General features: G+C 40.0%; 1 protein-coding gene across 2 annotated transcripts in view; it reads left to right on the forward strand.

Annotated features, from left to right (window-relative positions):
- Erlin1 (ER lipid raft associated 1) overlaps positions 1–27,760 on the forward strand; it is a 41,476-nt gene extending 13,716 nt beyond the window's left edge. The window contains exons 7-13 of one of the 2 annotated variants that reach the window (XM_040744087.1): positions 64–137; positions 4,839–4,897; positions 6,432–6,523; positions 13,150–13,239; positions 14,770–14,849; positions 25,119–25,272; positions 27,393–27,760. In XM_040744087.1, coding sequence (XP_040600021.1) covers positions 64–137; positions 4,839–4,897; positions 6,432–6,523; positions 13,150–13,239; positions 14,770–14,849; positions 25,119–25,272; positions 27,393–27,487 — 644 coding nt within the window. In that variant the 3' untranslated portion in view covers positions 27,488–27,760. Of the gene's footprint in view, positions 1–63; positions 138–4,838; positions 4,898–6,431; positions 6,524–13,149; positions 13,240–14,769; positions 14,850–19,107; positions 21,329–25,118; positions 25,273–27,392 lie in introns of those variants that run through there. The other variant, XM_013116977.3, reaches the window with a different exon arrangement.
- The last annotated feature ends 89 nt before the right edge of the window (positions 27,761–27,849 follow it).

Raw genomic sequence — 27,849 nt, forward strand, 5'->3', positions numbered from 1 at the left:
TTTTGCTGTTAATTAAAAATAACTGAATATCATGAGATTTTTTGTTCTTGGCTTCAAAAACAGATCAAATAGATGAAAACCTGAAGCAGGCACTGCAGAAGGACTTGAATGTCATGGCCCCAGGTCTCACTATCCAGGTGAGCTCAGGAACGTCCAGGGACGTTGTGGGGAGTTTTCTAGAGCTTCTAGATGAATGCCTTCCTGTGGAGTCTTTAAAATCTTTCAAATATTGATTTATTTGATTTATTTTCTTGTTGGTATCTGTTAATGACACATTAATAAAAGAATTTTAACAAAAATGCTAAGACTTGGAGCAAACACTATATTGAGTAAAGATATAGAGAGTGGGTACTTGTCAGCCACCTTCATTTTTGTGCCTTACTAATCTCTAGACTGGGCTCACTCAGGTCTGCTATGAGTTTGGGTGACCTACTGGTACCTAAAAAGGACTTGTGCAGCTCATTGTCCACCTCTTCAGCCACCCCTTGTAGTCCAGCAGAGCCAAGAAGTCCCAGGCAGTCTAAAGAGAGGCCTATCATGCCGCTTTCCTTCCCACTAAGTCCCCAAGCAGCCATTCTACATCCAGAGGAACAAGATCGTAGTGGGTAATGTGCCTGTGGGTCTTGGGTGAGAGGTAGAACAGTTATCTCACTGGAAAGGTTGTGAAACTGTATTTGCAAAGCTAATAGGATTTATTATATAAAAAGAGAGAGAGAGACTATTACACAGTTTTATCCATCTCTGCACCGTATCTTCTCATGGACCTAAATCATGATATGAAAGATGTTAAGATGGTTGTCATTCTGGTCAAGATCCATATCATGGGCTTATGAGCTCTGCTTTGGCATCCAAAGACTGGCTATCTACATATGTCCAGTCTGGAAACATTTTGCTGTCTGCAGACATTAAATGGTTTGGTTTGGAGATTTGTCTAGGTGAGCCAGACAAGATGTCCTTTTCAACTGTTCAGGCCCATCAAGACAGTTTGAATAAGGAAAAGGATTAGGAGCATTTCACCACGAATTATTTCCTGGATGAAAATCAGAGCCAGAATAGCCTTGTCTGAGACTCTTGTTCTCAGAAGGGGTATGTCATCCAAGTAGCACTATGTCCTACATACTGCTCATGGTTCCCTATTGGTATACTGGGGGTTCTTTGGGTGTAGACGTTTTTCTAAAGCCAACAAGCTGCTGCAGAAGTCAGGCAAGAAGCCCATTCACCCCCTCCTCTGAGGGGCATTGGTCTCTTAGGGCATTTTTGAGGAGCTGTTGCTAAAGTATTTGACAATTACGAATCATTGAAAATTTTCCTAAGTACATTATATAAGAGGGGAGAGAAAGAATACCAAGAACCAAGCACCAAGCTGCCCTTCCTAGGCAGAAACTATAGATCCCCTTATACCAGTGGTTCTCAACCTTCCTAATGCTGTGATGCTTTAATACAGTTCCTCATGTTGTAGTGATCTCCAAACACAAAATAAAATAATTTTATTGTTTCTTCGTAGTTGTAATTTTGATACTGTTATGAATAGTAATGTAAATATCTGATATGCAACCCCAAAGTGGTTTTGACTCACAGTTTGAACCACTGCCTTAGATCATCTCTCTGGACCCTCTAAGCAAGAATAAAATGAGGAACTCAGTCAAGCAGGTGTGACTTACCCCAAAATGCCTGTACTTCTCTAAAGACAGGTGCAGTCAAATACTTGATTTTCTCCACCTCTCCCTTTAGGTTAGAGAGGATACATACACCAACGTTCAGCCAGTAGTTTGGGTGTTTACCACTCATTTTACATGATAAGTTATAAACATACAGGCTACAAAGTATTCTGTGTTTATTCTTTGAAAGCCACCTCCAACTTTTATAGGGTTTTTGGGCCCCTCCCTGGAGGAAGCATCATATTTTTGTAATATCTTGAACCACAGCCCAGAAATTGGTGATCTGTGTCCTACTTGTAGTGGTAGGGAACTTGTGTGAGTTTTTACAAACTGAAGAAGTTGTTTGCCTTCATCTTGTAGGTGGGGTTTCTCTGTGTCTTAGCAGCTGCTCCCAAGTAACCACAAAGAGGTTTAATATTGATTATAACTGTTTGGCTGATAGTTCAGGCTTATTACTAACTAGCTCTTACAACTTAAATTAACCCATTTCTATTAATTTATGTGCTCATGTGGCTCATGGCCTGTTACATCATTTTGTACATGTCCTGCTTCCTTTCTGTCTGTCTGGCTATTCATCTGGCCCTTCCCTTCTTCTTCCCAGCATTCTCTCTGCCCAGAAAAATCCTGCCTAGCCATTGGCCAATCAGCTTTTTAGTAACAGTGAGAGCAATACATATTTGCAGTGTACAAAGATTGTTCCATACCATCATCTTGTTCTTTTGGGGGTATTTCCACCAGCAAGTGGTGAAAGTTGAACAAAAAAGAGAGGTGTTGTTTGTTTGGTCTTTTAGGTTTTTGTTGTTTTTTAAATATGACTTTATGTTCATTGTTGTGAGGGTGTCAGATCCCCTGGAACTGGAGTTATGGATAGTTGTGAGCTGCTATGTGGGTGCTGGGAATTGAACTTGGGTCCTCTGAAAGAGTAGCCAGTGCTCTTAACCATTGAGCCATCTCTCCAGCCCCTTTAGTTTTGTTTTTAAATGAGGAAATGAGTGGTTTTCTTCTAGGGATGTGCAAATGTTGGTTTGTTTATTTGTTTTGCTTTTATAATTAAGAAATTATTTATGTATTTGGGTGTTTTGCCAACATATACATCTGTCTCTGCACCACAAGGAGGACTTCTGGATGCCCTGGGACCTAAGTTACAGCCAGTTCTGAGTGCCCATATGGGTGCTGGGAATCAAACCTGGGTCCTCTGAATCTCTTAACCATTGAGCATCTCTACAGCCCTCGGAGGTGGAGGTTTTTAGGTCATCAAAAGTGTGGAAAATGCTGTTTTGGATTTTATGACTAGGAATCCAACCCATAATGCTGTTTCTTAGATACTAAAATCCCCTTATGATTTTTTTACTACAACAATAGAGAATGCTTCCATTTTATAAAATACTTAAGCAAATGCTCATGCATACTGTTCCTAGTCTTTTAAATAAACAGTCTTTGCTTAGTCTGTACCACCAGTTTAGATACTGATGGAGGGTTTTGTTGTTTTGTTTTTACTGTAAACAATCCTGAGATAATTGGGAAAGAAAGGATTGTGGAAAGTTATGCACTGGTGAAATGGTTCATCGATATGTGTATAAAAATGTCTTTTAAAAAAATGAAAGTTTTAAAAATAAAAACAAGCTGGGAGTTGGTGGCACACGCCTTTAATCCCAGCACTGGGGAGGCAGAGGTAGGCCTGGATCTCTGTGAGTTCCAGGCCAGCCTGGTTTACACAGTGAGTTCTAGGACAGGCTCTAGAGAAATACAGAGAAACCCTGTCTCGAAAAACCAAAACAATCAGCCGGGCTTTGGTGGCGCACGCCTTTAATCCCAGCACTTGGGAGGCAGAGGCAGGTGGATCTCTGTGAGTTCGAGGCCAGCCTAGCCTGGTCTACAAGAGTTAGTTCCAGGACAGCCTCCAAAGCCACAGAGAAACCCTGTCTCGAAAAACCAAAAAAAAAAAAAAAAAAAAAAAAAAAAGAAAAACCAAAACAATCAAATAAATAAAAACAATGAGAGTCATGTGCTTAAATGCCTTGTATTTTTAAACATTTAGCCAGTTTTCCAAGGGAGATTTGATCATGAGTTACGTGTGTGCAATATTAGTGGTGAGTACAGGATGTTTGTGGCTTCTGGGATTTTGGGTTTTGTAACACGCACAGCCTAAAAGAAAAAAAGTCAATATACATATGAAAAAAGAAGTCTTTTTTCTACAAAAGCTTCCAGAGATAGGAAGTCAGCCTTCAAAAGCAGCACATTCCAAGTAGATACTCTTAATTATGCCAAAGTTAACTTTGATTAAAACAACAAAGTGTCAGTAAAGAATGTCTACAAATGCAGGTAAACTTAGTGCTAAATGAGACTCTAGAAAGAAAGAGAATGCAAGCTCTTAGTTGCTATTTATTATCCTAAAGCATTGGTGCTCAACTGTCCTAATTGTTTCTACCCTTTAATACAGTTCCTCGTGTTGTGGTGACCCCTCACCATAAAATTATTTCATTGCTGCTTCATAACTTTGCTACTGTTCTGAATCACAAATACCTGATATGCAGTGTATCTGATATGTGACCCTCAAAGACATCACAACCCAGATTGACAACCACTATCCTAAAGCTTGGGCTGCATTTATACCTAGTACCAACAGATTACAACTTTAGGAAGTGATCATTGGCTTGCCAGAAACAGTATTTAGTTGCACACACTCTCAACCTTGTTCCTTTGACTTCTCTTTCTTTGGTTTGCAAATTTGAAATGGAAAGCAAAATTATCCAACTACAGAACTTTGTAAAAACTATTGTCTAAGAAAACTTAACTGGTTTATTTCCTCCATAAGTAAGGTGATTTTCTCTTGAGGTCAGGCCCCATTTAAGTAAACAGATAGTTATTTTTTACTCTTGGTGTGACAGTATACAAAGTAGATTTGCTAGTAGTATCCCTACATATATTAGTGGAGAGTTGTTACAGTTGCTATTTACGCTAGGGTCATCTGAGGAGCTCATCTTTAGGAGACATGGTAAAAGACTTCTGTTGTTGCTGCTGGAGTTTGGTTGTTTCTTGGTAGGTCTGCCTGCATAGCCCAATCTGACCTTGGACTCCCGCCTGCCTTCATCTTGTAAGTGTTTAGATTATATGTGTGTGCTACCATGCCTGGTTTGAAGACTTCTTTTTCATATGTATATTGACTTTTTTTTCTTTTAGGCTGTGCGTGTTACAAAACCCAAAATCCCAGAAGCCATAAGAAGAAATTTTGAGTTAATGTGAGTAACATTCCTGGGCTCCTACTATTTCTCTTTGGGGCTATTTACATGTTAATGTAACAGTTTAGGGAACGTGTGCAAGAAAATGCTCAATTGGATAAATAGCTGTCTTCTGTACTTTAGTATTACTACCTTTTGTATCTTAATGCCCAGTAAATACTTAGTAGATTTCTCTTTTTGTATGGACATTTCCAGAACAGTAGTCAAAGATGCAGTTTGCTGTGAAATGATTGCTGGAGATACAAGGAGCTATAATCTATCCATGAATAGAGCCTTGAACAAAACATTAATAAAACAAGGAAGCCTGTTAATGTTGAAAAGAATGCCCTTTTTGTTGCCTTATTATTTAGATAACTCAGCGGTTAAGGGCACTGGCTGCCTCTGAGGCCCTGGGTTCAATTCCCAGCACTCAAATTGGTGGTTCACCATCATCTCTAACTCTGTCCCTGGGATCCAGTGCCATCTTCTGGCCTCTCTGGGCCTGTAAACACATGGTACACAGATAAGAAGCCAGGCAAAACACCATACATATTTATTTTAAAGAAAATTTTTTAATGAGTAGATACCTATTTGGTATAAAGCTTAGGGATTTTTTAAAAATTATTATTTGTGAAAATCAAATCAGGGTCTTTACACATTGCCTGTAGGGAGATCTTGCCTGAGTTTGAGTTGACTTCTCTGTATTTTTCTTTTTTCTGTTTCCAGAACTGGCTAGAAAGAAGTTACTTACCTGACACAGGATTAGTTTCTAAGTGTTTTAGAGGATCTCTTTATGATAATACTTAAAATATGTGAAACAGCAGTATTCTCATAGAGTACTTATGAAAAGAAGAAACAAACGTCTTTAGAAGTTTTAAATAAGAGACGATGCTAAATTAAAAATAACTACAAAAGACCAGGAATACAATAGATGAGGGCTGGGGATATGACTCGTGGCAGAGTGCTTGTTTGCCTGACATACACAAGGCGTCGTTCAGTCCCCAGGGCACACACATGCATGTGAGTGCATGTGTGTACACACACACATACACAAGCAAGTTTATAGATTTGGGACCCAAGGGAATAGTAATACTGCTCTGTGGTATAGCAAACCTGAGACCTTTTTGTTCCTAGTCTATCTTCTGTTGGGCAGTTTTATTTCTCCTGGTTCATTGTAGAGCTGTACTTTAAGAGTATAAAACATAAAGTATCAAGCTGGGAGGTAGGTTATGAATCTGAGCTGCTAATAGAAATAATGTTTATTCAAGGATCAGGCTATCTTAAACTTTAGATGTGATTGCTTCTACTAATAAATGAATTATATGGGTTCTCTCCTTCCCTCCCTCCATTCCTCACTGCCTCACCTCCTTCCTCCTTCCTCCCTCCTTCTCTCCCCTCTCTGTCCTTATTCTAAAGGGTCACACACACAAGGAGCTTGAGCTACACTCTCAAACCTGCATGTTACTGTGCTTTATCCCCGGTACCACGAAGAGGGAAGAGGGAGGGAAAGGACAGGCAGAACCTTTGCTGATTTGTATAATGTTTTACTTCACAGGGAGGCAGAGAAGACAAAACTTCTTATAGCTGCACAGAAACAAAAGGTTGTGGAGAAAGAAGCTGAGACAGAGAGGAAACGAGCTGTTATAGGTACTTGGATTTATTTGTCTCTGACTATGACTGAGACACTGTGACTTTATTTATCAATCTCATGTTTAGCTAATGAGGGGACTCAAGACAGCATTATGTGTAGTGGAGAATTCCAGAAACTTCATTGTGTGTGCAGATGTCCTTAACCCATTCAAAGTGAGGCCAGTAGGTAGTGAAGCATAGCCTCATTAGTTTTCAGTCTGCAGTATGGTTTCCTTCTGGTGAGCTCCTGTTGAAGGCTACTTTGTAGTTTGTCATTACTACAACACCGCTGTGTGGCTGTCCTGTTCAGCGTCTCTGTGCACATGTGCAGTTTTCCTAGAGTAGTATGGTTCAGGATGGGGCGTGGGGCAGTGTGTGTCACCAGCTTATTTTCCTGAGCCACAATGAAATAGGCCAACTACTAAGAGAATTTAAGAAGTTCTTAAAGCATCTTCACAGTTTTTTTTTTGTATGTTGAATCTACTAATTTTAGAGCTTATAATTTTATGTTTTGTTTTAAATTTTACTTTTCTAAGAATTCATTTTTATTGTAGTTTTTAATCTGTTGGTTCCTACTAGATTAAAATTCAAGGTAAAATGTTGCTTGGGGGTAGGTTGTTATAGAAAACATTTCTCAGAGCAGAATTGCTGAGTCACAATGTGGGCATACGTTCAGGTTTCTCTTGCTGCCAGACTATTCTCTCGCTGGTTCTTCCATCTTACCTGTCTTCAGCATTGAGTTCTGGATTCTGTATTGTTGTACTGAATTCTCCTTTCTCTTTGTCCTCCTCACCTCTTGGAGTTACCAGACTTCATTCCTGTCAGTTCAGTGATGGACGGAGTATCACATATTTTCAATTTTAATATCCCTAATTACTGGTACAATTGTTTATTGTTTTTTTTTCTTTAAGGTATATTACTTTTTAGTATCTTAAGCCAGTTATTTGACTGCTTTTTTGAGCTGGTTTATGGTGTTCTTTGTATGTTTTAAGTACTGAGCCTTCCCCATATTTATGCATTGTAAACTATTTTTTTCTTGCTTAGTGGATTATCTTTGAATTGAGATATCTTTGAGTTATGTAAATTTGATTTTCACATAGTCTAACTAATCAAAAATCCAGTGGTTTGTGCCTTATCTTGTTTACAAGTTCTTTTGTATCCACAGGTACCAATTTTATTCTAAAAATTTAAAGTTCTGGTTTTTTTGTGTGTGTATGTATGGACCTTTAATCCATAAGGGATTTATATTAATGTTTATAATGTGACAGCGATTTGGCTTTACTTTTTCCAAATGGCAGTCCAGTTATCTCAGACTACTGAATAGTTCATTATTTCTTATTTTTGGATGTCATTTATGTATACACAGTAAGATATAACATGTAATTTGTTCTCATCCTAAGATCTCTGTTTTAATTCCTTGTTCTGTAGCTCCCCTGTTCCCTGTTCTTGTTTTTCCTTAGCTGTCCCTATTGGCTGTAATTGTTGACTATTCTAAACTATTCCTGAGATTAGCCTTGACTATACTAGGGCCTGTATTTAGCCATGAGACTCTTAAGGACCAGCTCAATTCTGTAAAATACTCAGTTTTGTTGGAATTGCATTGAATGTACTCTGATTTGGAGAAAATGAAAATATTTGATACTGAGTCTTACAAATCTCTTATATTTCTATTTATGAGAAGTGTCTTTTTTAAAGTACCATAATTTAAGGTTAGGGATATTTCTCAGGGTGTAAAGTGTAAGCATGGAAACTGCAATTCTGAATACCAGAAACATGAAAATAGGGAGTGGGCTTTGTGGCTCACTTTAATTCCAGTCTCACAAGGCAGAGACAGGATCTTCAGAGCAAGCTGACCAGCAAGTCTAGCTTTATAGACAAACTCTGGTTTCATTGAGAGATCCTACCTTAACAAATGGAAGAGTTGCCAAAGATGACTACTGATACCAGCCTTGGCCTCCACATGCCTGTATTCCCACATTCATCATGTGTTCACACACATGTACCCCACACACATGAAAACTGGAAAGGGGGAGAGAAGCATAATAGTCTTAAAGTCCCTGAGATTTATTAGAAGCTCATTTCCTTGGTGCTATGTGTGGTGGCATACTCCTTTAGTCCCAGCACTTAGGAGGCAGAGGCAGGAGGCAGATCTCTTGAGTTTGAGGCTAGTCTAGTCTACGAAAGCTAGTTCCAGGACAGACACAGCTACAGAGAAAAACCCATCTCAGAGAAAAAAGAAGAAGAAAACAATTCCTATGTAGCCTTTTGAAGTTTTGTGTTTCTATAATAAGTAGGCTCTTTTACAAAAGCATTTTTTCTAGTTTATCTTTTTTTTTGTAAATATGCTATTGGTTTTTAGTTAGCAATCTTGTTGGAAATGCTAGTATTCTTAGGGGTGTCTTTGTTTTTTTGTGAGCAATCATGTTGTCTTTAGATATAAATAATTCTATTTTCTTCAGTATATAAATATCACACCCTTCATTTCTTCTTGTCTTACTGCTTTAATCTATGGCTTCCTATACAGCTTACACAGCAGACATTTTTGTTTTATCTCTAAATAGTTCCAATAACAGTTGCTGTCTTAACATTTGCTACTTAATGAAGTTTCCCTCTGTTCTTTGCTTGCCAAGAGCCCTTATTAAAAATTACTATTAAAACAAAGTTATCTGTATATATTGAGTTGAACTTACAATTTCTAAGTTGTTAATATGATGAATTGTATTGTTAGATGTTATATTACTGGATTTTTTTTGTGTTACTCTATTAAACCCACTCAGTCATGATATGGAAGGTTCACCATAATCTTTGTAGGTTTGCTGATAATTTTTAAAGAATTTTTACTTTTGTTTTTTTTTTGTAAATGAGATCAGCTTACAGTGTTCTTATAAATTCTATAATTTTTGCTTATTTGCATTTTGTTTGGGGGTTAAAAGTTTGCTTTTTGTTGTGTGCCTTGTTTCTGCCAACCCCAGAATGACCTGAAGAACACTTATTTCCTAGAACATTTGTGTATGATATATATTGTTTCTTTTTTATAGGTTTCATGGAACCCATGAAACATTTTGCTTTAGTATGGTTTATGTTATTTTGCTTGCTTGTACTTTGGAAACATCCAACCCAATTTAATTTTTCAATTACATATAAGTTTATTCCATGATTCATTTCTTTTTAAGGTTTAGAAATGTTATTTTTGTTGGAAAATCTGTATTTCATGTAATACTTCAAATGAACTTAAAAGAATTCACTGTAGCTTTGAGCACATCCACCATAGTCTACCTTCCCTTGTGTGTTTGCTTGTATATTCTTTTTTGTTGAATCGGTTTTGATCTTTCTTATTTATTTCTCAGAGAACTGGTTTTTTTTTTTGTTTTGGCTTGCTTGATTTATGCTTTCTTTCCAGTGTTATTCTATGAATATTTGGTAGTTCCTTCTTTCTTTGAATTTACGTATTGGTTCTTTTAAAAATTCTAAAGTTAGATGCTTAATTCATTAAAATTCAGGGTTGTTTTTTCTTTGTTTGTTTGTTTGTTTTAATGGAAGCTTGTAGGAGTATAAATTTTCTTCAGAGTACTGCTTTGGTCTTGGAGAATTTGTGTGGTAGTTGTTCTTTTATTTACGTATGTTCCGTTTTCTTTAAGGTATTTCCATTATAGTTTCATCATTAATCCATGAGTTGTATGTATTGCTTTTTTAGTTTTTTGGTTCAGTGAGTTTGAGAGTGTACCATTTTATTGATTTTCAGTGTCACAGTCAGAAGATAACACCTGTTGTATGGGTGGTTGAGTTGTGTGTTGAAATTTGCTCTGCAGCCCTTTTCTGTAAATGCCCTACTTGTGCCAGAAAGGGCTGACTGTATAGTCCCTACTTGTTGGATGCAGGGTTCTGTGGTGATTGGTCACATCTTCTGTGTTCATCTCACTTTTGTCTTCTGTCTACTATCAATTTACTGAGAGCACTGTGTTAAAATTTCATGCTATAATATTTGTTGACTTATAATTTTTTCCTTTATTTTGAGTCTCTATTATGAAGGGCATTTACATTCAGGATCATTAATCTCTGGAGATTTCCTACTGGTTTATAATAACATTCTTTATCCCTAAACCTATTTTGTAGCATAAGACTTATGCTGTCTGATGATAACATAGCTATGTTGGATTTCTCTTGGCTGTTTCTTGGTGTATCTTCCCATTCTTTTACTTTCAACTTTTCTATGTCATTATGTTTTAGGTGTGTCTCTTATAAACAGCATATAGCTGGATTATGTTATCTTATCCAATGTGAGACTCTGTCTTTTAACTGGTGAGTTTTAGTCTTTTTATATTTATTGTAGTTGCTACTGTATTTAGATTTGTATGTTTGTTACTCATTATATGCTATTTACCATGCATTTTTTTCTCTACTTCTTTTTCCATTGTGAATTGTCTTTATTCATTTTTGTTTTTGTTTTTTCTTTTACTTGACTGGAAGGTTTACATTCTGTTTCTGAAATGTATAACTAGTCATCACTTATGAAATGTTAAGTATCTGAATCAGTAGAATCTAAAGGTAATAATATTTCTGTCCTCCTCTTGAATAGTACTTGGAAATGCTTTAATTCTCACCTCTGTTCTCCAGTCTCATGTTTTCATCTTCTCATTCTTACTCTCATCATGACTATTGACTCTTACAGTGAACGTTTAATTCCTCTGCTTCAGACATGTCACTCTTTTCCCACTAGTTGATTTTTTCCTTGTTTTGTTTTTCTGGTGAAGGCTAATCTTGTTCAGTTTTCCTTGGTCAAAGATGCTCTCATTTCATCCTCAAATGGTACTTGTGCCTACAGTCCTGTAACAAACTAAATGTATTTTTTTCTTATCATTTTGGCAGTACTACATTTTTGTTTGGCCTCTTGTATGCGATTACAAGCATGCCACCAGCCCACTTATTCTTTTTGGGCAGTCTCTCTTCTCCGGCTTTTAGACTAGCTTTTAGTTGCTCTCCAGCTCTCGTGAGGCTAGCAGGTAGGGTCCTTTAGTCCCCAGTTCTCTAGGGGCTGTCTTTAGAGGCTTGGCTTTATTCGGGGGTCAGTCGGAATGTGTAGGGCCTTATCTGGTCCTGTTTGGAGCACTGCCCAAGTCTTTCCTTCTTGTGGAATAACCGTACAGCATCTCAGCTCTCCTTTTGCCGTGTCACTTGTGGACTTTCATTCTGTCTTATGAACTTGAGTGCATTTAAACACAAATTTGTTATGTTTTACATAACAGTTTAAAGTGTTACTTAAAGGAATTTGCTCATTTGTCTATTTCTACTTTTCTGGAACTCCAAGTGTGCTCATGCTTGTCATTGGTTTCTTCCCAGGAAATGGAGAGTGGTGTGTCTTGAGCTTATGCTTATAGCTAAATGTCCAGCCCATAGTTTATGTTTTAGTTACTATAATACAGAATGATTTCGCTTTGCTGGGTCCTGGGATAATTTTAAAGGATACTGACTTCTGAAAAAAAGAAACTATTTGGGATTTTTTCTCTGTTACATGCTTTTCCCCACAAGCCAGAGATAAGATATGTTAAAGTATCTTGGGGTCTTTGGGGTGCCATACTACAGTCTACAGGTGTTAAGTCCCTTATAGGAAATGGAATGTATTTCATCTAACTTAGTTAGGTACATTCTCCTGTATACGTTACATCATCTCTAGGTTACTTACATCTGTTAAAATGAAAGTACTCTGTAAACAGTTATTATACTATACCATTCAGGGAATGGTGATAAGAAAATAATGTTTATTTTTTTAAACACATTTTTTTAAGTTTCTGAGTATATTCAACCTTTATTTGGTTGAATCTTCAAGTGAAAAGCCTGTGACCACCGAGGACCAAATATCCTCAACATCTTTGGCTGATAAGGAAAATTGAGAATTTCTTAAAGAAAATTACAGTGATAAAATTTCAAGTGTAATTAGTCTTTCTTATTTGGTCCTGGGGGCTTTGGTTTGGACAGAGGCTTACTAAAAGTGTTTTGTTTTTCCTGTGCGTACTTGGATGTGGCAACTACTGTGTTCACTATAAACACTTGTTTTCCTTAAGTAACTAATTTCTGTTTTATCATATTCTTGATGGCAACTTAATAGTAGATCCTGAATATATTAAAGCTAAACTGTTAAGCCTGTCTCTCAAAACACAGGCTTTCTTTATTGTCTGTCTTCTCTTGTCTAGCTCTGCATACCCTCCCTGTAGTTTTTTTCACTTATACCTATGTATCTTCTTTTATGCTTCCTTGCATTTCCCTACCAGGTCACGTCCATTATTTCCTATAAAATATCTTCTTGGTTTAATTTCCCTTACCCTGTTTTTCTCTTGCCACTTTATGCAGTTGTCCTATGTTGCCATGAGTTTGTATTACTCCATTTTTGTACTGTTTTTTTTTTTCATTAGTTTGTGAACCATTGCTATATAGTCTCATGAAAGACTGGAACTGTTAACCTTTTATAACCTTCTTCCCACAAAGCTTGCACTACCAACATAAGATAGTAGAGAAAGAAAGGAGTCACCCTTCTCTCTGAGTTATTTCTAGAACAGACAAAACCTCAGAAGCAGTTAGCCATAAAGCCTAATTAATGTTAGACCATGTACTGCTTATTCTGAGTATGTTTCTTTCTTGTGTTATTATAGAAGCAGAGAAGATTGCACAAGTGGCAAAAATTCGCTTTCAACAGAAGGTGATGGAGAAAGAAACTGAAAAGCGCATTTCTGAGATTGAAGGTAAGGCTGGAACTCTGAGTGTTCTGGACTGCCTCTCTACCTCAGGACCAGTTCTTATTGTCTTGTTGGGAAAAGCCATAGGATATTCTGGTCTGGAGGAAGTTGCTAGCCTGATACTCTAGACAAAACAAAAAACGCTTTATAATCCAGCTCTCTCTTTAGGCTGTGACTTTGGTAGCTCAGCCTTTCATTTCCTTTCTTACAGTGGAGTTTATTAGCTGTCACTTTATTCTCTGATGAAGTATAAGAATTCCTCAAAATCTTTTGTTAAGAATATACAAAGCAAAGCTGGGCAGTGGTAATGCTCGCCTTTAATCTCAGTACATGGGAGACAGAAGCAGGTGGATCTCCAAGTTCTACCCCAGCCTTGGTCTATATAGTGAGTTCCAGAACAGCCAGAGCTGTTATACAGAAAAACCCTGTCTTGAAAAACCAAAAAAAAAAAAAAAAAAGAATGTACAAAATGAGGATCTAGAGAGTTGGCCCAGCGGTTGAGAGCACTGGCTGTTCTTCCAGAGGATCAAGGTCAATCCTCAGACCCGACCCGTGTGGTGGCTCAGAACTGTTTATAATCCCAGTTCCAGGGGGGTCATACCTTCTTGTATACAGGTAATGCACAGAGACACATGCAGGCAAAATATCGATATACATAAAATAAAATGAAAACATTTTAAGAATGTGCAGGGCAAGGGCAGGGGAGATAGCTCAGTGGTTAAAAAACACATACTACTTCTGCAGAGGACTTGAGTTCAGTTTTAGGTACCCATGTTAAATAGTCCTCAATTATCTATAACTGCAGCTCTAGGAGATCAAATACCTTCTTCTGGCCTCTAGGGGTACTGCTCTCCTGGGTACAGACACACATACACACACACACTACACACACACACATATACACATACACACACACACACTACACACATAATTTTTGAAAAAATTTTAATATTCAAAGTAATAAACTTAACCACCACCAGTTTGTCACATGTCAGCAGCAATAACAACAAATTAGCTGGGGAAAAGATATAGTTCAATTGTAATGGAAAATCTGATATGTTTGCTATTGTACCCAGGGCCTGCATATGCTAATGCTGATTTTCTTAGTTCACAGTCTTAAGGAACTTAAATACAGCTATTTTTCTCTCTGTGTTAACTGATTCAAGTTCAAATTTGGTAAGGATGGGAATAATGCAATAGCATGGAGCTTTTATGTCTGGACATGGTTATTTTGCCTGAACCCTGCCTGGATGGAGGGTAAGGTGATAGGAAAATGGAGGGAGATAGAAGAAAAAGGAACCACTTAGAGCAGAAAATGAGTGAACTCAAAAAGCTGTTGTTTAATAGTAATGAACATATTCCCCTTGAAAAGGAGCTGTCCTGAGGATTGAGATTTTGAGAATTGTTAATATTATAACTTAAAGTGAGGCAAATGATTGAAATATTAAGCAGTAGAAAAGGTACTCTGCGTAGATGAGGGAGTAGAGCGGCAATTTTCTTTTGTTTCAAACTTGCCATGACTCTTTTATTTGCTAGATGCTGCATTCCTGGCCCGAGAGAAGGCGAAAGCGGATGCTGAGTATTATGCTGCGCACAAATATGCCACCTCAAACAAGGTGACTACTTTGTATGCCCCTTCTCAGTGACTGTTGCTGGTTTGCTTTCACTTTTCATGGGTTCTAATGCAGTAGAACTAATTGTATTCCGTGTCAGCAAAAGGTAGTGGCCAACCCTTCGTCAACCATTACTTAGCAAGACACATTGATCCCATTGGTTGGTAGGGAATGCTGTTATTTACAGAAGGAAGGAACTGGAACAAAGATAAGCAGAGGCATAAGCACAGGTCAGATACCACAAAAGTGTTCATTTGTACTGAAAGAGGGGGCTGTTGAATATCTTTTGAGAGGATGACAGAAAAAGAGGGAAACTCATTTAGACTAGCTTTCCGGATAGGGAGCTTTTCAGGATAGAAGCTGAACTCAGAGCAGGCTTCCCATCAGGGTCATCCTTGCAGTCTGGGGGGAGATACTTTCTTTGTTTTTTCCTCATCAGTATTGCTTAACCAGGGTCTCCTAAGTGAGTGTGTTTGTTATGGTTTAGGGTTGTTTTGGTTTGTTGTTTTCATTCTTTTTTTTGCATCAAACAGTGTCTTCCAAGAACCTGTTTCCAAGAAAGACAAAAACAGAAATCCTCAGTGAAGTGAAACAGAAGAAATAAGGTTTAAAATTGACCAGACACAAGTCACACCAAACACTCATCCCATTTAATTTCCTGCTACATGCTTTGAGGAGCCCAAGAGCATTAGACCCAGGACAGCAGTGCTCTGAGATTCAAGCTCAGGTCCCCTCTTTGTGACAAATCATGCACACATACCCCCACGCACATTGACCCAGGCAGAAGTCACATGTATCATGCACAGGTGGCTAGAGAACTGCTGGGTGGGGCTGGAGGAAGAGCTGACAAGGATGTCAGCGCCTGTGTACTGGAGACCCAGATAACCCTTCTGTTGCAAGCTGAACAAGAGTAAGATTAAAACAAAAGCAGAGCACAGGTAAAAGGAGGATGTTCAGACAAGAGGCTGGATAGATGAAGAAGAAAGACGCAAGAAAATTTGGGGACAGCAGCCTCAAAGAAGGAGGTCTTTCTTTATTAGGAATATAGAAGGGCACTGATTCCATGACTCTGGTAGTATTCTGAGGCTGATGGGATCTGCCAGAGTCACCGCTACATCCTGTGCCCTCTCCCAATGCGGAGGGAAATCACAAATACCCACCTGCTAGCGCTGCCCATTAACACTCTTAAGGGCTTCTCCAGTGCCCAAAAAAAAGAAATGACACCCACCCCCACCTCAACACACACTCAAAGTTAGGTCCAGTATAGGCCAAATTCAGGCCAAAGAGAATGTTTTGGCAACTCTTCTTAGTGGATCCAAAGCCAGAGAAGCCCATCACAGCCGCCATCTCACCCTCCTCAAATGTCAAGTGCTCCTTGGCCCTCCTTTTCTCCTGTGTCTTTCTTGTGTGCTTTGGCCTTTTCTCCTCTTCTCCAAGTTCCTTCATCCTCTCCTCAGAATCATAATTTTCTGCTTCTCTTCCGTCTTCTTGTTGTTGACCTCAAAACGTTCTTCACCTGATCCGAGTGGAATGTTCCACTCACAGACATACCCAGGTTTTGCTGACTTTTCTTTCCATTAATGTGATCCAGGAAATTGATGGAGTCCTTAACCACACAGCCATTGCAGTAGTAGCCTCCCATTCAGGCTGTGGGTCATCTTGGTAATGGCAATTGTCTTCCCAAACTAGGACCCCAAGCTCACAAAAGCTCATGCTTTGCTGGCAGCACTGGGTTTCCATCCTTTTGTCTCTCTCTCCTGTGAGCTGCTGCTTCACACAATTTTCATATTCATTTTGTCCGCTCTTCTGTTCTGCTGCCTAACACCATCTTCCTGGTAAAGTACAAGATACTTTTTCATGTTGAAGACTGCCGGGTGTATTGTAGTACATTTGCATCCCTGACCCTTCCTGCTGCATGCCTATAGTACTTGTTTAAACACCTCTTCCTCACACACGTGTGTGTGATATTGAGATTGCTAAGTAGATCATGCAATTTGAAGGATTAAAATCAATTTAGAGCGGGGCGGTGGTGGCGCACGCCTTTAATCCCAGCACTTGGGAGGCAGAGGCAGGTGGATCTCTGTGAGTTCGAGGCCAGCCTGGTCTACAAAGTGAGTTCCAGGTCAGCCTCCAAAACAATACAGAGAAACCCTGTCTCGAAAAACCAAAAAAAAAAACAAAAAAATCAATTTAGAAAGGAAAGACATAAATTAGAAGAAATGGTAAAATTTGATAGAATGGCAAAATGTAAATTATCAGAACTTTGAAAACCAGTATAAATTTAGAAACAGATTTAACATGAGAGGAAACAGAATGGAATTTTGTCAATATAAAAGCAAGATGAGAAATTCATACATCTAACAGGTCTAATTGACAATGGGAGAATTTGGCCACACAGAATCATCAGGATCTTCATATTGGGGTTAAGAGATGGCCCAGTGGTCAAGAGTGCTTGTTGCTCTTCCAGAGGACCAGAGTTCAGCTTCCAGCACCCATCTTTTACCCTTCACAGCCGTCTACACATGTGCACACACAAACACATAAACAAAAATAAAGTGTGGTTTGTTTGTTTTTGTTTTTTGAGACAGGGTTTCTCTGTAATGTTTTGGAGGCTGTCCTGGAACTCGATCTGTAGACCAGGCTGGCCTCGAACTCACAGAGATCCGCCTGCCTCTGCCTCCCAGTGCTGGGATTAAAGGCGTACACCACCAACGCCCGGTTCAGTGGTTTTTTTCTTTTAATAAAAGATTTTACTATTAAGATCAGACTTTTTCTGAAAAGGTTCATCAATTTATGCCATCTTGAGAAATGCCCTGAGACAACATGTATTTAAAGGGCTTTAAGAAGTAATTTAGGCCAGGCATTGGTGGCACACACCTTTAATTCCAGCACTGGGAGGCAGAGGCAGGCGGATCTCTGTGAGTTCGAGGCCAGCCTGGTCTACAGAGTGAGTTCCAGGACAGCCTCCAAAACAATACAGAGAAACCCTGTCCTGTCTTGAAAAACCAAAAGAAAAAAAAAAGTAATTTAGTTGTACAGTACGACTAGACTTAATTGTAATGTTTTGGCAGAGGATAAGAATTGCTGAAGGGCTGGGCAGTGGTGGTGCCTTTAATACCAGCACTTGGGAAGTTCTAGAAGCAGGCTGATCTCTGTGAGTTCGAGGTTAGCCTGGTCTACAGATCGAGTTCCATAGCTACTGGGAAACCCTGTCTTGAAAACAAACTAACTAACTAAAAAAGAATCAGCTGGAGAGTGGAGATGCAAGGACTGAAAGTTGTTTAAGTGCAGAGAGTAAGTGCTCTAGCACTACGAAGGACGAGAAAGACTCAAGACTCGGGGGTTACTAGGATGGTCCTCGGGAACATCGAGAGCGTATATTCTGGGGAACAGCCAAGAGTTTTAAACCAAAAGCAAGTTTGGCTGACTATATCTTGGCACTGTGATTTACAAAAATGCTGGCAGTGAGACTGGTGATGTAAGTCAGTTCGTAGAGTGCTTGGCAGAATGCTAGGTTCTGGGTTTGGTCTCCAACACCACATAAACCTGAGCATGGCGACATGTCTGAGATTTCCAGTATCTGGTGGTAAAAACAGGAATAGGTCATCCTCAGCTGCATAGCAAGTTTGAGGACAGCCTGAGATATAAGAGATCCTGTTTCAAAAATTAAATGTTGGTAGAAGCAGTTCTGGTGGTTGACAAACATCCGTCTTACCACAAATGATTTAAACAGCCAGCTTCTGGGTAAAGGCAAGACTCCAGGGTAGGTGATTGCTTGACATACTCCATTTTTAAAATTTGGTTGAAGACGTTGAGTCACTACAGCATCTGGTTGTGCAGTTGTGAACCTAGGCTTTTCCTTGGAAGCCCTACACTGATCTGTTGACATGTGTGCCCCTCTCAAGAAAATCAGTAGAAATTCTGTGTCATTCCTGGTTGAGGAAAACTACATGAAATAGAAAATGCATGTAAACCGCTTAATAAGCCACAAAAGAAAGAGGTACTATTTAATCCCCAATGTATTTTAAAAATGCATCTTATTCTGTATTCAGATGGGAGCTTGTTAAAGGGATTTTAGTTAAAACTTAGCTGTTAAGAGGATAGATAGCCACACTCCAAAGTGAAACAGGGTCATTGACAAGCATTCCAAGTTGAATCATGTTACTCAGGAGAGCAACTGGAGAAATGTTCTTAGGGAAAAGGAGATGACTATTGTACCAAACTATTGAGTAACTCCTTTGCTCTTGTTTACCCCACGCAGCACAAATTGACCCCAGAGTATCTGGAGCTCAAGAAGTACCAGGCCATTGCTTCTAACAGTAAGATCTACTTTGGCAGCAGCATCCCTAACATGTTTGTGGACTCCTCTTGTGCTTTGAAATACTCTGATGTTAGGACTGGAAGAGAAGTCTCCCTTCCCCCTGAGGAGGCTCTTGAACCCTCTGGAGAGAGCCCTATCCAAAACAAGGAGAACACAGGTTGATGCAAGAGGTGGAAATGTTCTCCCATATCAAGATGTGACCCAAGGGGCTAAGTGGGAACAGTGGTTATATGGACTCTTCACATTCACAGAGAATTTGTGCTCTGTTGTGACTCTTGTATAGTCCTGGTTTCCAGCTGACTGCAGGATAGCACCAGCTGTCTGGCACTCAAATGGTCTTTGCAGCCACAGTTTTATCAAGTATCCTGTATGTGTTCCTTTGTAAACCGGTACTCAGGAGTGGGGGAAGTGACGCTAAGATACTGCCTGCACTGGAATGTCAAACACTATATAACGAGCTGTGTTTTTTAAAAGCTGAGGTCTATTGAATAATGTTTACATTGGTTCCTGGGGACGTGTGTGCTCAGACTTTCAAGAGCTAGGAGGCCAGAAAAAAGACCACCAGAAGATGGTAAGTTAAAGAAGGCTGTGACTTGGGACCCAGGCTCTCCTTAAAGTCCCATCCCAGCATTCCTCCATGTGATTAACAGCCAGGTCTCTGGATTCCTAGGAAATGATCTTCCAGTTGAGCAACCATTTACTTGATACAATTGTACCTTTCTGTTTTCCTGCAGTCAGGTTGGTGGCCTGCAGGGACAAGCACTTTGCCACCCAACCAGAGGTTTCTCGCAGAGATTCCTGATCACTAGTTTATTGCATTAGTAAACTCAGAGATCAAGAAAGCAGCTGAAATTTAAGGGAAATAAAACCTGCACTGCACCAAAGCTGTGGGGCCCTGTGTTTCCTCTGTTGGGTGATGATGTCAACATCACTGCCCAGACTGTGTGTGACTAAAGTGCTTGGTTTTAGCCACAGAAAACTGCTTAGATGTCACGTCTTGGCTGAGCAAAGCTAGTACAAGGCTTTAACCTGACATAGGAGCAATGTGCAATCCCTAATTTTCTGCACAGTATTATATCATAATTGCAGGACGTTTGTATTTTAAAACTGGATTTGGGGTACATTCATTTGTCCCAGCACTTTGGCCTAAAGGCCAAGGTTCTAGGGCGGCCATGGTTGCTAACACACTAGTCTCCTTAAAATCGTTTACAAAGTGTGGAACCAAGTAACCTAGAGAGCATCCTCGGCTGTCTTTGCAGCCTTCCCTCTGACCCCAGGATGCTAGTATCAAAGTTGCTTTTCCAACTTTCACCTCTAGGAAATCAGAATTCCATTGACTTGCTGGGCAACCGTTGGATTTATTTTCCATAAGAGTTAACCTGTGGCTATAGGAGATCTACTTCATCCTGGCCTTTTTCCCCTATCACATTAACTTTCCTGGAATATTATGCTGCACAGGTAGACCTGAGTCTGCCAAGCTTGTTGACAGCTCTTGTATATACTGTGTTGAAGTCAGACAGAAAAGTAATGGGGCCACTTCCTGAAACCTCTTGCCCATTGCCCACAACAGCTGAAGAGTTGTGCCAAACATTTTCTTGGAAAAAGAAAACCCAGATTTGAATGGGTCTTTTCCTCAGGCCTTATAAGTGTAGAGGCATTTGTAATATGGAGAAAATAGTTTTTCTCATTTAATTATATAAATTACCCTTAAATGACTTTGGTGTTCTTTAGCCCTTGTTACAAGAATTTTTGAACTATATAAATATACCTGTCATATTGTTGCTATGGATAAATAATGATTGCCGTGGGATATATGGATCATTGAACTTTATGCTTTCATTTCTAGAGATGTTTATTATTCCTATTAGTGAAAGGCTGTTGCCCCAAAGTGATGACTGGGTTTTCTTACCAGCCGCAGGCCCTGTTGGTTGGGTTGAGGAATGGGGAGGGAAGTACCATTGTCAGAGATTAAAGAAAGCACTTCCATTTGAGCTTCCTGTGGGGTGAGCGTCCCTGTGCCTGCCCACTCAGTGAACTAAGTCTGGCCATCCTTCAGGGATGTTCCCTTTGGTAAATATACACTGTAATCTTTAAGTCTAAATTTATATGTGAAAGCTACCTTTTTAAAAATAAGAACCTAAATAAAATTATTTTCCTACCAGTGATTGTGTGTATTCTCTTTTCCTTATATGTCTTAATGCTTTTCTGTTGTTTTAACCTTTCTAAGGCTGTCCTGCAAGTTTGTTTGTTGATGGAACTTAACTGTTTAGAGGCTTATACTTTTTTTCCAAAATAATGCCTACCAGGTATAATTTTTCTAATAACATTTCCACATTTTCCTAACTCCTAGGATTTAATAAGCATTGCTATTGTTTGTGGGATAAGTCAGGAACAGGGCATTGAAGAAGGAAGGCAATAGGCATTGTGCCCCTTAGAGCCTGTACTAGAAGGGAACAGTTCTACATTAAAGGGAGGAGGCAGCTTGTGTACATTGTAAGTGGTAGTGAACTAACTTGATTAGCTCAGAGTTACCAGAGTCAGGCTTGTACTGGACTCTCTCCCAGGGAACTTGTCACATAGACACAGCTGTAACTGCTTTTAGGCCAGCAGCATCCCTTTGCTCCACTTCTGGGATCCACCCCCATGCTATCCCACATGCCACCACAGACCAGGAAGCTGTTGTAGCTACTAATTTGAACGTGTTGTCCTATAGGCTTTGGTATTAAGATGAGCTCTGCCTACTCCAGTAAGAAAGTACGAATTAGTAGTTGTGACTTTACTTGCTTTTAAATGACTAAGCCCAGTGTATGCAGGTGAGGTGTGTCATAGTCTGGCCCTACTGGACTTTCTAGCTACTCATCTCTAAGGTCCATGAATGTGCCTTCCTCTGTTTCCCTTTGTAATGTTCTGCCTTTACTTTCCCTCTCTTGTGGCACCAAATCTCCTTTGCTAACTCCTGAAGATTCTTTATCACTTCAGAGAGTTCACTCTGAACTATGTGCTCAGTTAGCATTTTCCACTTAACCTGCATGAACATGCATCCCGCTTTATGGCCTGCCTAGAGTCTACTGTCATGTAAAAACCCAGGCTCTGTGAGGGTGGTGACCGTGACTGTATTGTTGCCTGGGGTTGTATCTATTGCTAACCCCTGAGATGGTGCTTGATCCTTGAGACTTGATCAGTTTTGTTGTGAACAAAACCAAAAGGTAAATGTAAAGTGCAGGAAAATACAGTCAAATAAATAACAAAAGGATGTAGAAGCTGCGCTAAGTTCATGTGAATGAAGACTTATGAAATAATCATGGAAAATTACCAGCTATTTCTAAACTGTTCACTCATCCTTGCAAGGCAGCTCTTGAGCAAAATATGTTGCTCTACCTAGTATAGTAATTTCCATATGTTAACTGCTAGGGCATGTTAGCTTATCTAACCTAGAATGGTAATAGCCATATGTTAGCTGCTAGGGTATGTTAGCTTATCTAATCTATAGAAAGTAATATGTTTCTGTCTCTGAGTAGATGAGAAATTCCCACAGTAGAGAATGAGCACAGTACTTGATGACTGAGATAAACCACACTGCTATTTCTCTTCAGGAGCTGAGCTAAGACAACCAGTTTTAAACATCAGCCATGACCTTCAGGAATATTCCAATATTCCAGGCCAGTGTCTTAGCTTTCTCTTGTGTAAGCATCTAGAACAAACTGTCAGTTTCTCACTCCTAGTGCCCTTTATATATGGTCATAACCCCATAATGACACTTTGTTTTCCTTACTGTGTTATGTTCTTCAAAAAGTATGTGTTAAGAACAGCCTCCAGTGATCAGAGTTAGAGGGGGGAGAGGCAGAGGGAGGGAGACCCCAGAGAGGACACTAAACGATGGGTGCAGTGAATGAATGAAGACCATTATAGCAAGAATGAGTTCATTTTTTTTTGTTTTTTTTGGGGGGGGTTTTTTTGGTTTTTTTTTTGTTTGTTTGTTTGTTTGTTTGTTTTTTTGGTTTTTCGAGACAGGGTTTCCCTGTGGCTTTTGGAGGCTGTCCTGGAACTCGCTTGGTAGACCAGGCTGGTCTCGAACTCACAGTGATCCGCCTGCCTCTGCCTCCCGAGTGCTGGGATTAAAGGCGTGTGCCACCAACGCCCGGCTTGAATGAGTTCATTTTTTAATGGGTACGCTGCATCCCTCCCTTTTCCCTCTCACTCTCTTGTTGTTTGTTACATTCTGCTTTTTGCTGTGAGATGATATATATAGCAAGAAGGCATTCACCAGATACTGCCCTCAATTTTGGGTTTCCAGCCTCCAGAACTGAGAGATTGCTGTTCTTTTAGAGCAATACAAGATGAACAAAGACAAGAAATTGGTTCCAGAGGAGCAGAGTGTTGCTGTGATAAATATCTGAAGACGTGGACATAGTTTTGGAATTGAGTAATAATGAGTACAGGCATTTGGAGAAGCAGTCTAGAAACAGCCTGGGTTGCTGTAAGCAGAATGTTAAAGAAAGTTCTCGTGAGGACTCAGGCAGGAGAGTTGTAGGGAAAGTGAATTTTACAATACCACAGAAAGACTTTTGAGTAAACAGATAGGAACTAACTGTTGAGAGCAGGAGTAAAAGTTGTCATTGTTCCAAGCTAAAAAGAAGGCTACTGTGTCTGGCAAGGTACTCTAGAAGATGAATCTTAAGATTGTTCTCTAAGATAGCTAGTGGAAGAAATTGTTTCTTTATTGTGCAGGGCATTGAACCCAGAGCCCAGCACGTGTGAGTAAATACTCTGGTAATAACTTCTCCATATATAATCTTGAAGCAGCTGTATGGCTCCTTTTAACTGCAGATAGAAAAATGCAAGGGGCGGGGTGATGTAAAGATAGGATGTTAACAGAACTTAGGGACTTGAAGAATCCTTAGCCTAGCACCTGTAAAGAATGAAAGAGAAAACCAATGTTTGCTGAAGCACTGGTAGAAGACAGCTAACTGCTGTTCCCTTGATCTTGGGACTTCTTGGGTAATAGTCTCTATTACCAAAAGCCAGTAATTGTTTTATTTTATTTTTATTTCATAGTCATTAGTGTTTTGCCTGCCCATGTGAGGGTGTCAGGTCCCCTGGAACTGAAGTTACAGACAGTTGTGAGCTGCCATGGAGGTGCTTGGAATTGAATCTGAGATCTTTGGAAGAACAATCAGTGCTCTTAACCACTGAGCCATTTCTCCAACCCCTAAAAGCCAATAAATTTATATTGGGTATAATAGTTGTGAGTAGCACAACAGGGTCAGTGAAGAGAATCAATGTGTGATCTGAGCCGTTTGAAAGGAGGGATGGAAGGCAGCCACCTGAAAATGGTGATGATACAATGTGTTAGAGTGGCAAAGTAATGTGCTACAATTTAAAATGCAGTTTCCTGAGTTGTCTTGCCTCAGCAGAACCAGGAAACATGAGGGCTTCTCATTGCAAGCCCCTGTCCATAGCAGTTTCTGTTTACTGGTACAGGTCCTCATCTGTAGGCATTCTCTTTGAATCCTCACAACCTTAGGAGGTTCTGCTGTCATCTTACAGCTGGGGTTTAGAAGAGTCTCTTGACCCAAAAATCACATGACTAACAAGTAGCAGAGAAAGCCCAGCGGTGGTGGCACACACCACCCAGCACTCGGAAGACAGAGACAGGCCAATCTCTGTGAGTTCAAGGCCACCCTGGTCTACAGAGCAAGTTCAGGACAACTAGAGATGCATGGAGAAACCGAATCTCAAAAAACAAAACCAAAAACAAGTAGAAAAGTAAAGCTTTGAGCTATACCGTAGATCCAGGATCTTTACCACAGCCCTTAATCTTGTTCATTGAAGCAATTAGCACAGTTGCTCTGAATTTAGGATAGATTTCAGAGGGTGTATTGTCTAAACAGAGGCCAGGAAAAGGATGAGTGGTTTGTGACCCATGGTTTGACTTTCTCTGCTCTCTGTAGGGCCAGGAAGAAGTGCTCCCTCTAGAGGAGCTGGTCAAAATAGCAGCTGACGGCAAAAACAGCTTTTTGGAGTCTGCACATTACATGGACCAAATGGAACTGAATAGCATAATAATGGGCATTGTGGATACTATGGCATACCACCTGTGTTTAGGTAGGTGGCCCTCTTGCTCCCAGTATGGTAATGGTACCATAACTGAAAAAGTCCTTTCTCAGGTCATAACCCTCCCTGAAGACAGCCCACATACAGGAAGAAGTGTTTGGTTTACTAATAGAGACTGAAAGAATTGCTTGAAATAGTTTGTCCTCCAAAATTTCTCCAGTTTGCTATCAGCCAGGATTTGCATCTTTTTTTTTTTTTTTTTTTTTTTTTTGGTATTTTGAGACAGGGTTTCTCTGTTTTGGAGGCTGTCGGTCCAGCCTGGCCTCGAACTCAAAGAGATCCGCCTGCCTCTGCCTCCCGAGTGCTGGGATTAAAGGCATGTGCCGCCACCGCCCGGCAGGATTTGCATCTTAATAGCTATATTAAGCTGAATTGGAATTCAGGCATATAAGGGAAATTAGGGCAAACTGTATTTGATTCCCCCTGAACCTGTCAGTTCTGTTCAGTAGCACCTCTTGAACTTGAGTTATGTCTGCATTGGACATTTCAGCAAGATGTCACCTCACTTTCCTCTAATTGCATCTCACCTCTTTCAAGCACCTCAAGGGTTTTTACTTTTGGAATTCTTGAGCTGTAGTCAGTCCACATACATGCTCAACCCAGAAAGCACAAGAGTTAATGCCCCCAGGAGCAAACTGCAGCCAGAGAGAAACGAGCATAAATGATTTCTGAGGGGTGACCCCCCAAGAAAAATTTCAATGGAGGCAGTGACCTTCCTGATATAACTGAAGAAGCAGTTTGAACATGAAGTTAAATTCCAACAAAAGTTTAGCGAATAACCTGGTGATGGGAAGTCCTGTGTAATTGTCAATAAAGCACTGTTGACCAATAGGGAAGCAAGATAGGTGGGACTAGGAGTCTAGGAGGATTCTGGGAATTGTATCTCACTTCAGACACCAAATGAAGACGGAAATAACACTATCTGAAAAAGAGGTCTAATATTTTTATTCAATATACTTACAAGATGAACAGGGATAGAAGCTCTGGGAACGTGGCTAGCTTCCAAGAGACAGTGCTTTTTGTTTCGCTTCCTTTTATCCTCACCTGTGCCCATCCCCTGTCCACGCCCCTTTGGGTGTAGACAATATTGTGGGCTCACCCCTACAACCTGGTGTGTGTCAGGAAACCTGGATGTAAAGTTAACACACCAACAGTCAACAAGACAGTCTCTGCTCTCTGAGACTCAACAGCCTCATGGGAGGGTGGGCTTTAGAGGAGTGAAGTCCCTGAAGCACAAGTTAATCGCATTGGGTTGCCCAAAATAAAATAACCCGATACTCAAATGGGCAAACTATCTCAGTCCAGGCTTCCCTGGGAACAAACACAGAGCATGTACAGTGTTCAGTGTTGGGGCTAGGGAGACGGCTCAGTGGTTAAGAGCACTTAGGGCTCTTCTAGAGGACCTGAGTTTGGTTCCCAACACCCACATAGCAGCTTACAACCATATGTAACCACAGTTCCAGGAGACCTGACATTCTTCTGGCCTCTGTGGTCACTGTACACATGTGCACTTACATGCATACAGGCAAATATATACATACACATAAAGCCAAAATTTTTTTAAGTGTTGAGTGCACTGGTGAGTTTTGTGTCAACTTGATACAGCATAGAGTAATTTGGGAATTAGGAACCTCAATTGTGAAAGTGAACCTCAACAACTGGCCTGTGGTACATTTTCTCGATTGATGGCCGATGTGAAGGGCTCAGGTTCCTGGGCAGTGCCACCCCTGGGCTAGCAGTCCTGGATACTATAAGAAAGCAGGCTAAGCAAGCCATGGCAAGCAAACCAGTAAGCAGCACTGTTCCATGGCTTCTGTATCAGTTCCTGCCTCCAACTTCCTGCTTGACTTCCCTGGATGATGGACCACAAGCTATGAGAAACAAATCCTTTTCTCCCCAAGTTGTTTTTGGTCTCGTTATTTTATCATAGCAATAGAAACCCTAAGTAAGACAGTGCCATTAGTTATTAGGGAAGTGCAGTAAGATAACACTTCATGTTCTCTAGGCTACCTATAATGACAATAAGTAATGATGGCAAGACATTGAAATCCTTATACATTGCTGGTAGGGTTGTAACTTACTTTGGACTACTTTTTGACTCTGTTAAATAGTTGCCATATGTCTCAGGATTCCACTTCTGGGTATCTATCCAAGAGCACTGAAGCATATCCTCCAACTGATGAGGGGACAGGCCATTGCCATGTGATGAAAAGGAATGAGGCAGTGACATACACTGAGCACTGATGGACTTTGAAAGCTGCCGAGTGAAAGCAGGCACCAAAGGCAAGATACTGTAAGCGTCCAATTATATCAAATATTCGAACAGGTTCATCTATACACATAAAACACATAAAAGAAAGTTGGTGGCTGCTGTCGTCTGAAAAGAGAAACGAGTGGCTGCAAATGAGTGTGGCATTTCCTTTAGGAGTAAAGAAAGCATTCCAAGTGTTCATTTAATAGCTATTCTATACTAAAACTGCAAGTTAGTATAAAAGAACAAACTGTATGGCATGTGAAGTTTATCGCTGGCTGTAACCTTTTTTTTTTTTTTTACAAGAAGGTTAAGCT

The sequence above is a fragment of the Mesocricetus auratus genome, unplaced genomic scaffold (assembly GCF_017639785.1).
Source record: "Mesocricetus auratus isolate SY011 unplaced genomic scaffold, BCM_Maur_2.0 Super-Scaffold_4256, whole genome shotgun sequence".
Taxonomy (NCBI): Eukaryota; Metazoa; Chordata; class Mammalia; order Rodentia; family Cricetidae; genus Mesocricetus; species Mesocricetus auratus.